Genomic DNA, 11,296 nt, shown 5'->3' on the forward strand with positions numbered 1-11,296 from the left:
GTTTTCTCTGATAAAAAAATCCCCAATTTTCAGATTTAAAAAAGTGATCCAAAATCCAGTTTTCTGTGAGTAAAATTGAACACCGGTAATATATAGATATCTATATAGTGCTATTTCATTTTGATCATGGAAAAATGTGGATTTTGGGTTACTATTTTTAACCCGAAAATTGGGGATTTTTTTAAAATCAGAGAAAACTAGGATCCCTGCTTATCACCGAGTCCCCTCTTCCCTCTGTTTTTGTAGTATTAAATGGAACCTAAATATTTCAGGCTGATCCCATCGGTCTGCTCCTTTAAGTATTTTCAATGCTTCCTTTGCTGGGGAAATGGCATCATAATTCATAGAGGAAGTAGCCTACAGACAGTAGCAGCTTTGAAATGCATGTGAATGGTCCTGAGATGGCCAGCCTGACCATCAGGCTGCTGGATTGCTCCTTAGGTTCAGTGTGTCCATTGCCCCTGCCTTTGTGCAGACAGCAGGCGCAGTTCCTCTTCCACTGTACCTAAAACTGTGCTTCCAACACACTTGACTTTTTCAATGACAGTCAGTCGTGCAGACCTCCCCCCTCACAGCCTTACTACAAAAAGAACACATTCTATTGTTACGAATTATTTGTTGTGAAGATGAAGAAACTGAGGAACATTTCAAAAGTAAAAAATCATTTTGAGATTTTTTTTAAATCTCAAAACATTTCATTTGGACTCTTTCTTCAGTTTGGAACCTACTTTTCAAATAGCATGCAAAAAAGTTAAAACACAAATGGTTGATATTTTTCATTACTACTTGATTCTGAAACAGCAAATTAGCTAAACACCATAAGCTTAAATATATGAGAGCCATAAAGATAATGGCATTTATTAAGTCAACCTAAAGGACTCCAGTATGCCTGCTAAATGTATAAAGCAATGCCATTACATACTGAGCTTCTGAAATAGTTGCATATAATCATGTTCGTTTATCATAATACAAGTAGAAGTGGTACCAAGTACATACATATTTACTTCATGTCTGCAGTTTTCCACCAGTATAAAATAATTCATCACAAGCTATTAAACATATATTGTTCTGAAATTTATTTCAGAATGGTTTCAAAGTGCAGGACTAACATTAATTTTAATAATTAAGGTTCAAGTAAGACATGTAGCAAAATGAAAAGTCCGTTTTCCAATATCTGTTTTCCCTGAATTTCGCTGAGGATTAATACTATAAGTATATAAGGGGGGTGCATCAGGATCTGGGAGAACAGTTGTTCACTAGGGCTCCCCAAGGGATAACAAGGTCTAATGACCAAAAACTTCTAGAAGGCCAATTCAGACTCAATATAAGGAAAAACTTTTTTTTTTACAGTCTGAGTGTCCAAGGTCTGGAACAGACTCCTCCCTCCTTCCCCCCTGGGGGTGCAAGCACCTACTCTGGACTCATTCAAAAGGCATTTGGATCCCTGCAGACTTCTTGCCTCTGGCAGCAGGGGGGACAAGGTCCCTTCCAGCCCCTAATGTCTATAAAATCTAAGAAATACATTGGCTTTCCAAACTAATACTGACTTATATTTTAACCTTCTGGCAAGCCAGCTGAAAGACTGATCCTAGCATTTTCCACTGGAAAAACCTACCATTATTGCTCAAAATTTTTTACTATAAGCATTGTGTCTATTACAAGCCTCTACAGAAATGACATCATAATTCATAGACAAAGTAGCCCACAGACAGCAGCAGTTTTTATTCCTAATTTCACTTGGACTCTTACCACATAAAAACTAACATCTATCAATCAGTAGGTTTTTTTTACAAGCAGTTTTTCAAAACCCTGAATGTGCATTTGGTACTAATGAAGAGTAACTATAAGGATTGACGAGAGACAGACATAGGCCATGACCAGGCATTAATTTCTAGCAGTGGAAAATGTCCACTGCTAGAAATGATTCCAGGAGAGGGAGCAGTACAGGTGCTCAGCCTGCAACCACCCCTTTTCTCCTGCTCATTATGCCTTCCAGACATCAGTGTAATCCCAGCACTCTTGCAAAAGGTTGAGACCTGGAAGATCTGCCAAAAGAGGCACGTTTCCCCCAGAAGAAATTGAATTAACGCTTATAAGCTTGTCATTTCTATTAAAAGAGTGGTGAATCTCCCAGTAGAAATGTAACATCTGCATGTGGCCATAATATACTGCACAAGACTCTCTGTAAAAAAATTGCCAAGTGCCAGTCTTCCTAGTTCAGATCTTTGCTTGTTACATAGCAGAGATGCACACAAGTAGGAACTACTGTATAACTAAACCCATACTTCCATTCTCGCTTGTTGCCTGGTGATATGCCAGAATATGGTATACCATTTGAAAATAAGTTATGAAAAGCGGGGAGGGGGCGAAATGGACTGTTTTTCGTGCTTTTATTTGTATTTTTATACTGAATGCAAGTTTTTCTTGAAAAGTATACTCTAGATTTACCCTTCACAGCCACAAGCATCTTCAAACCAGTAAGCTATGCAGAGTCTACTGTCACCACCTTACTTGGGTTTGCCAGAGTACCCTGTCTTTTGAAATTTATTTTGCAGACTAAAAGTTGTTTGGGACAGGCACTATCTTAATACTTTATACTTACATCTTACATACCACTGAGCATCCTTTCACAATTTAAGTAAGTGAAATATTTTCTAGTACGAGAGGAGTCTGAGTGCAGGCTACTCACAGAATCAAGTAGAAAGATTCCCCTTGTTGATGCCATGTTATACCTTCTTTTTATTAATTACCTGATACTGGAAAGCAATTTAAGTAATTTCCCAACATGAAGTCTGATTTTATAAAGACAGGCACTAAGTATTCTTTCCCTTACTTGGATTCAGAGAGGCAACAGCTACACATTAAAAAAATGCACCAAATGCGTAGTTTTTAGTTTCATAATAAAATCTACAGGCATACAATTTCTGTATCTCTCCTATTGTTAAAGAATATAAACTGCAGGCTTTGGGACTTTCGGGTGGTATTAGGAAGAACCTTAATGGCCAATTAGAGGAAAACGCATATAACTGCTCTTTGTACTGCATACCACACAAGGCCCAATTATCCCAAGTTTTGCAAAATCATTAAAAAAAAGACACGAGTCCAACCCTCAAACACTTAGTTACACATCTCGTTTCACATTGGACTATGAAATTTACATGACATCAACAGTTTAAAAAGAACATAACTGATGCGTCTCACATTGCTCCTCTGTGGATTCTGTGAAAGGAGGCACAACACTATATAGAACCATGCTGTTGGGCATGTGGAGCAACAAGAGACCCAGGAAGAACAGAAAAAAAAACCTGTCAAATCTTGCTAAATGAATGCTGCGATCATGCACCCATAAACCATATAAACCTTCGGAGCCCGAGAGCAAGAATCCTCAAATACCATATTTGCTGAATATATTGATATGAATGGAAAGATCTCTTGACTAGTTGATTTCAAGACTGAGGTAACAGTTCCTACTCCACTTATTAGGTGCTGAAGCAGACTTCAGTGCCTAAGTGTAATCCAATTCATCCTGTAAATCAACTGTCATCTCGGTGCTAAAACCAGTTAAAAAAGCAGCAGCCCAACTATCTTTTGTATTAAAAAAATGTCAGGGACTCAGCACGGTGCAATATAATGTACTAAGTATCTAAGTCTACTGAAGCATTTTCCATATTTACTTGAATTCAAGACAAGTTTTTCCCCATTTAATGTAAGAGGGGAAAACCCCTTGCCTTGGCTTTGAATACAAGGCAGCAGGGGAGAGGGCAGCTGCTGCAGCTTCAACTCTGCCCCAACCCAAGGTCAGGGTTGAGGGTGGAGTTGCACATGCTGCCCCCTCCTCACTGCTTCTGCACCCCAATCTGCCCTGCCCATTGCCTCTGCCTGCCACCTCCTCCATCACAGGCTCCTTGCCCCAATCACTTACCCTCCAGCTCTGGCGTGGCCCTAGTCCTGCTCCAGCCCAGTAGCAGCATCAACTGGCTCTGGCCTGGGCTCCAGCTCTAAGGCCCAGTTGGAGCTGCCGTCACTGCAATAGCTAGACTGGGGCTAGAGCAACCACATGCTGGAACTGGAGCAGTAATGGGGAAAGAAGCAGGTGCCAGGAGGTGCAAGTGTTGCGGGGGGAGTAGCAGGGGGTGTGCTGGGACACAGGCTTGGGGACAGGCAGGAGAAAGACGAAGGTAAGGTGCCAAGGGGGTGCGGGGGGATGGGAAGAGGCTGTGTTTGGGCAGTTTTACTCCCCTACCACCTGCCCCCTGCACCCTCTCATCTGCCCCTTTACCATTGCTTTTACTGCTGCAGTGGTGGGAGGGGACAAATTTAAGATGACCTTCCAATAACTAAATGCTGATAATTGCCCCTATGAAAAAATCTAGTGACTTGAGATTTTTAGAACAGTAGCATAATCACGTTGTCTATAACAACAACATATCAAATGACACATTGCATAAAAAGTATAAATACCACTAAAACTCACCAATAAAAGCACTCTCAGATTCCAATAGTGAATTTTTCAAGAATTCACTGGAGTCATTCCTGAACTACAAAAGTAAAAACAAAAAACACTCAGTTCAGCTGTATAAGTGTCTGTGGAAAAGTGAGGGTTTTTGCTTACTATTTTTAAGTAAAGTAAGTAGTAGGAGTTGTGAGTGAAAGGTGCCAAATTATAAAGTACTGGATAAGATAGGACTTTGCACATGAGAAGCAAACAGCACAAAATAATGCTTTCTAGTATACTTCAGCCCTACGCTGTGGTAAAAATGGTAGATTTTAAACACACAGTTCAGGTTGTCCTTAACTACTCAGATTTTGGCTGCTTTCCATAGCAGTCCTCTTTGCTAAGATTGCCTACAGGGACAACAACTGTGTGCGCGCTTTTTGTAATATGGACACTTCCATTAGAAACCAGATCTAATTTGCTACTGTATTTCATATAAGCCACTAAATATGCTCCTGCCTTTTAGGCATTATTCAAAAAGGCATGATTCTAAATTATTATAATATCCAATCCCTGATATTATCACATTTTGTAGGACTAACAAACTTATTATTTATTTTATCCTTATTATGCCCTTTGAAGGTTGAACTTTTAATGAACAGGGCTGCAACAATTTATTACAGAATTAATTCTGAAATGCAAGTCTCTGTGTTGAAAATCACTTTAATTTCTACCTACTTTCATTTCAAAGGAGAAAAGAAAGCAGAGGCAGCAGGGAACTGAATATTTACTGTAAATCAAAGGTCTAAAGACAACTTCAGTAGCTGTCTAGAGCTATAAAAGTGCAACAGTATTCTGAGCACGTAGCTGCTCTGCTAGCTGTGTCTACAAGTCACAGCAATGATCTAAAAGCTACTGCTTATGACATTCCAAGGACTAGATTCCTTACAGCCTTGCACCCTGCCTGACAGCACACACCTGTGAAACGTGGAGGCACAATATTATACCCCAGTGCAGAACAGGCAGAGAATTGTAATTTGACCCCACACTTTATTCAGTTCTTCTAGTGGAGTCAGAAAATAAACTGTGTACACCTCTTGGAAGAAAAGAACCTACTTCTTTATTGTCTTCCACCTTGTTTAGTCCTGTACACCTGCATAAAGTGTAAATGCTACCGAAGTAGTGTTCTCCACCAACTCACTCCAATTACAGTATCTACTTCCATTCTGCACAGGTGCATATGGCAATACAGGGTTCAAGACTGAAAAATTCAGCCACAGGTATAGATCAAGACATGGATTGGCCACAGAGCCTGTTTCCTGGTTCAATGAAGAGACCTGGTGACTTATGTGCTATCCCTAAACTTGCCTCAACACTAAATACAGGTTTCCCTCACTTTATGCTGTACATGTGTTCCTGGAAAACGGCGCATAACTCGAATTGGCATAAAGGGAACATACTTTACAATGTAACAAATAGGGATATGTTCCAAGACCGTGACTGTGCTGACCCCCAGACCCAGTTCTACTACTTTTACATGACAATTTTGGTACTCACAAACAGCAGAGATGGGTAGGAGATAAGCTAATGGGATGCTTAGAAGCCATAATAGGGATGGCAACTGCAGAAACTTGTGTCACAGACAACATGCGAGGAGCACAGATCCACACAGGAGATTATATTTTGGTGCGCGCCACTCCCACAATGCACCACACACAAAGCAGCTGACTGCAGGCTTCCACCACACTGATCACATAAAAGTGAATTTACCTCGCATATAATGAATTTGTGATATAAAAAGGGTCATCGCACAAGAGCAAATTCGCACATACAAAACCCACATAAAGCAAAGGAAACCTGTAGATAACAAGCTTAGATAAATATATTCCTATATTTCAACAACTAAAGCATGCTCAATCTCCAATTCACACTAATTCAACCACAAAGTTCCCCGCATCTGAGAAAATGCAGTGCAGCAAATTGAAAAAAAAATAAAGATTTCTTTCTTTTTTTTTTTTTTTTCTTCTTACCAGTCCCATGTTCCGTGGGTTAAAGCCAGGAGCAGAATCATCATAATCTATAATATCTATCCATGCCCAGGAAGAATAAAAAAACCATAATTGGCATAAAACAGAATAGACAAAATCATTAAAACATTTTAGCAGCAGATTTCTATACAAACATGAAGATCATTCTGAATTAGTGCTAGAAAACTTATTTAAAATAAAAATTTTTAAATATTTTCATGAAAAAATTCCTTATCGCTTTCCTGTCAATTAACGTATATCCAAAGGAACCTAATGTAATAGTAAACAATGAATTAGTAAATTAGTATTTAGTAAATAATACTAAATAATATTAAGGTTACTGTCTTCTAGCAAATAAAATATTTAATGTATTTGAATATCATAAATATTTTTTCAATGGTAGTCTTTTTATATGCTCATTTCTTAGGTTTTCTTAAGAATATATTTGCAGTACTGTATATTATATGCATTACTGTAACAAGATACAGAATAGCCAGTTGTAGGGACTACTGACAAACAAGGTGTTTAAATCTTTCAAGATATACCCACTTACATTTATCTGCACCAGATTCTGGAAACATGACTCTCTTGTGCCACAGAAATTCTTACTATGATTTACATAGGGTTTCAAAACACTGATAGAAACCATTAGTTATTCTAATCACCAATTTTATATGTCCTCAAAATAGTAGCTAATGCAGGGAGGTGGCATGGTGTAGTGCAGGGATGCTCAATCCCTGGCCCATGAGCCAAATCAGCCCATAAGGCCATGTTGTGCATCATGTGGGGCTGCCCATGGGCCTGAAAATTAAGCAGCAGAGTGGGGGCAGCTAATTATCGCTCCCCTGCTCTCAAATTTCCAGACGCGGGTAAGAGCCCTGCAAGATGGATAGTACAGCCCTGCATGATAGATTAAGCGCATGGTACTGACAGGGGTGGCATGAGGTCAAGGGAGGCCATGCCGGATGGCAAGGAGCTGAGCAGCATGGTGTGGGGCCTGATTCTGGTATGTGGAGCCCAATCTGGCCCATGGACTTGACCTGTGCCACTTACCCAGCCCACAGAGCCAAAAGATGAGCACCAGTAATTTAATGAATAGAGCACTAGGGCTTAAGTTTCAGAACCTTAGGCTAGGGACAGAAGTTACACATAAACCAGTTTAAGTGATCAGAAATTGGTTTAAACCTGTAACAGAATAGAAGTTCAGTGCACATAAACCAATTTCAAAATGGTTGAAAATGGTTTAAGATTGTGCGGGCCGACTTCCGATCTCGCCTGGGTCGCCATGTGCGAGCTCTCTCCAAATCCCATTTGGGTCGCCATGGGCGAGCCGGGGCGAGCCGGGGACCCGTCTTTGTGTGTACACAGGCTGTGGCCGGTAGCCCGGGTACACGGGGTCGGAAAAGACCGCGATGCGGTATGAGACGCTCGAGCTAGAATCAGTCACGGAGGCGTAATGGTTGATTGAAAAGATTATTTACTTACACCCAAGGTGGTCGCGGTGTAGGCTGGTCAGCTTTTCAGGCTCAGCTCCGCTTGAGTTCTCAGTGGAGGACTCTAATAAACTCGGTTCCTTGACCCCGGAGTGAATCAGGCTCCACGGGGTTCAAGAATTCGTTCCCACGGAGCAGCTGTATCTCCGTGAGTGTTACTCGGTTCCCAGGTCCCCCGGAGCTGTTAAACTCCGTGGGCTCGACAATTGGGTCCTTAGGATAGGGATACGTCTGGGCTGCTGGGTTCGATAAATTAAACCTCTGTTGCCCTCTTAAGGAAAAAGCTGGATTCGTATGGATCAGCAGCGCTTGGAGATCCTCACGCTCCTTTCCCGAACTCCACGTGCTTTCTCTCTCTCTGATTTGGGCGGAAACCACCCAAGCCTTTTGTACGGCTAGCAAGCCAATAGCTAGCCGCCACGTGTGCCTACATTAAGACTGGCCAATAATGTGGCGCGAATCTTAATACAAATGGCAGGGACTCCTTGCATCGCGCATTACTATAATGCAAAAGAAATGCACTATGCAAAGAAAGCTGCAGAACCGGCGGGAAAAGCTCCTGCACGCGGGTTCTCTGTTGCAGCAGAACACTCCACAATGCAAAAGAGCTGCAATTTGGCGGGAACATGATTTAGCGATGCCAAAGCGCACACAAACAAAAAAACCCACAACTTTGGGTTGTGACAAAGATAAATCTGGTTGAATGTAGCATCAGACTTAACAAATTTAGGTCAAACCGATTTATGAAATTTCCGTCCCAGACCCCTTCCTGATTCAAGTGAAATCAGTCCCCCAGCATCCCAATATTTTGCAGCCCTGGGCTGGGCTGTCTGCTCCAGAGAGCAGAGCTGGCCCTACCTCTCTGCTCCCTAGCTGGAGCAGTGAGGACTGGTTCACTGGCTTCACTAGCTAGCTCACAGCCCGCCCCCTCTCCCCCTGACAAACCCCTGCTGGGACCAGGGAGGGGGGTTAAACTTCCCTTCCCTCAAGTACGAAGCTGCCCTGACCTGCTTACTTAGGACTACAAATCCTAAGGGCAAATCCTAGGCTGCAACTGTGGACTACAAATCCCAGAGGCACCTGGAAGCAAGAAGAGGAAGTGATGAATGATGCTGCAGAGTCCTGCTACTGTGATTGTGGACTGCAAATCCCAGAGACCTTAGGGGCAGCAAGAAGAGGAAAGCGAATACATAGCCCATGCTGGCTACATGCCAGAGGGCCATGCTCTAGCACCTTCTCCACCCCCTCCCCCCAGCTTTTGGCTTGAGCCACCGCAGGCATGTGGCTGCATTTCCCGAATCAAAAGTGAATGTCTGTTCATTTGCTTATTGGTTCAATATTTGCAGCTTAAGACTAACCTGCAAAGACTGAATCAGTTCAGCCTTGGGCTTTTTGACTGTCTGTACTTAGCCTTGGTGTCATGTCACCCCTTACTCTTCCTTTCCCCTCTTACTTTATACTGTTTTATCCATTTAGAGCTGCAGTTCCTTAAGATATGGAATGGCTCTACCTATATATGTAAATCACCTACCACAGGGATGTTGACCTTGATTTGGAACTCTGGATATTAGTGAAACACAAACTGTAACCAACAATACTAATCATAAGTCTGTTAAGACAACCTCTCTTACCATGCACATTGCACACCTGTGCTGCTCCTAGCCCATTCTGATTGGACCTGACAAAGGGTGTTGGGCATTGGAAAGCTTGTCTAACTCTATCCCAGCTACATAGTTGGTCCAATATAAAATATCATGCTAAGAAATCCTTGCCTCTTGCATGATCTCTGGACCATCATGGTTACAACATCACTCCTACACTACCATGTTATACTGCAGTGTTATTGAGAGAACACTTTATTTTAAATAACTTTCCGAAAAGGTAAAATGACTTTTGGATAGCCCTCTTATCCTGGTGGTATCTCCATGTTTTTATTACAGGATATCTTCTTTTGTTTTCTTTTCACTTCTTCGAGAATTTGGAAGTTTGTACAGACAGATAGGAACCTACTGATCAGCAGAATGTTACTGAAAAACACAGTATCCCAGCTGCATGGGTACCATGGAATAACCCTCTGGGTCTCTTAATGGATTTGTCTCTATCAAGTTTAATTTAAATTTCATATGAAAATGCATACTAATATTACTGAATAATTAGTTATTCAAGTAATTAAGTACTTGTTAACTACTTATTTGTTAACTGCAATGCATGATGCACACCTTGTGAACCTGTGTGCAAGGCTACCTTCCATTTCGTTTGGCAATATTTATTCTTACCACAAAGCCTACAAGTAATCTGAGAACAAGTGTCTGGTAAGCTGACAGCAGGTGAAATCATCAATATTTATAAAAATATTCATGCAAAAATGTATTTACTTACATGGAAACTAGTATGTGTGCATGTGCATGTTTAGTATTCTCTCTCTTCCTAGCCTTTTTCATCCTTTTATTAAACGCAATGTTTCTAGGCTAAGACCTTTATTCACTACTTTCTGTACAGTACCAACACACAACAAGGTCCTTATAAAGCAGAGGCTGACAACCTACACTCAGCGGGCCATATCCAGCCCACTAAGCTATCTAATCCGGCTTGCGGATAGGGCTTTTGCAGCACTCAGCAGCAGAAGTTTCCCCATTCCACCATGGGGAGAAGTAGCAACAGCGGACGGTTCCAAGCATTCACATGGCCATCTGTCCCTGAGCTGGTTCATTCCAGCTTGCAGTCTAAAAATGGTTGCTGGCTACTGTTCTAAAGAATCATCTGAGCATTACCATAATAAAAATAAAAATAGTAATGAAGTTTAAAACCTTAAAATTCACCTTACATCTTTTCTCTAAAACCAGTATCTGCAGCATTTCTATTAACAAAGGCAAATATAATAAAAACATTAAATTACAATATGTTAATCATATAGCCCAAGGAAGATAATCTCTCTCTAAATTAAAGTATTTTTTAGCATTCAGACAGAAAGCTAACCTTCCAAGTTGTGCCAGAGAACTCAGATTAGTACATCCTTCTGCTTTAATAGGAGTGATTTCCATTTTTGTAATATTATTATTTTCATTTTCTTGCTCGTATCTTCATACATTAAATGAACTGATAAAATAAAACAAGTTCTGGGATCTTAAGTAGTCACCACTAGGCCTGTATGAAGTGGCAAGTATTGACTTTGGATTCGAATTCAGCCGATTCAGAGGCACTCGGGAACCAGCAGCAGGAAGGAGAGGATCCAGGCACATGTGTGTCCTGCACGCACGTGTGCCCCCTTATTAACTCACTGACCGGAGGCAGAAGCAGCAGCAGCAGAGGAATCAGCAGCGGGGGCAGCAACAGCTGATCCC

The 11,296-nt window shown here is 41.3% G+C and overlaps 1 protein-coding gene across 21 annotated transcripts in view; it reads right to left on the minus strand.

Annotated features, from left to right (window-relative positions):
* Positions 1-11,296, minus strand: part of CSPP1 (centrosome and spindle pole associated protein 1) — a 123,299-nt gene that overhangs the window by 11,682 nt on the left and 100,321 nt on the right. For 20 of the 21 annotated variants that reach the window (XR_003095284.1, XR_003095285.1, XM_025210227.1 and 17 more), the window contains 2 exons: positions 6,466-6,521; positions 4,475-4,538 (listed from right to left, as the gene is read on the minus strand). The exons of the other annotated variant lie outside the window; for it this stretch is intronic. Coding sequence is in view for 18 of the 20 variants with exons in the window: in XM_025210227.1 (XP_025066012.1) it covers positions 4,475-4,538; positions 6,466-6,521 (120 nt within the window). In the remaining 2 variants the exon portion in view is untranslated. The remainder of the gene's footprint in view (positions 1-4,474; positions 4,539-6,465; positions 6,522-11,296) is intronic. 21 annotated transcript variants of the gene reach the window in all.

The sequence above is a fragment of the Alligator sinensis genome, unplaced genomic scaffold, assembly GCF_000455745.1.
Source record: "Alligator sinensis unplaced genomic scaffold, ASM45574v1 scaffold1102_1, whole genome shotgun sequence".
NCBI classification, from domain to species: Eukaryota; Metazoa; Chordata; order Crocodylia; family Alligatoridae; genus Alligator; species Alligator sinensis.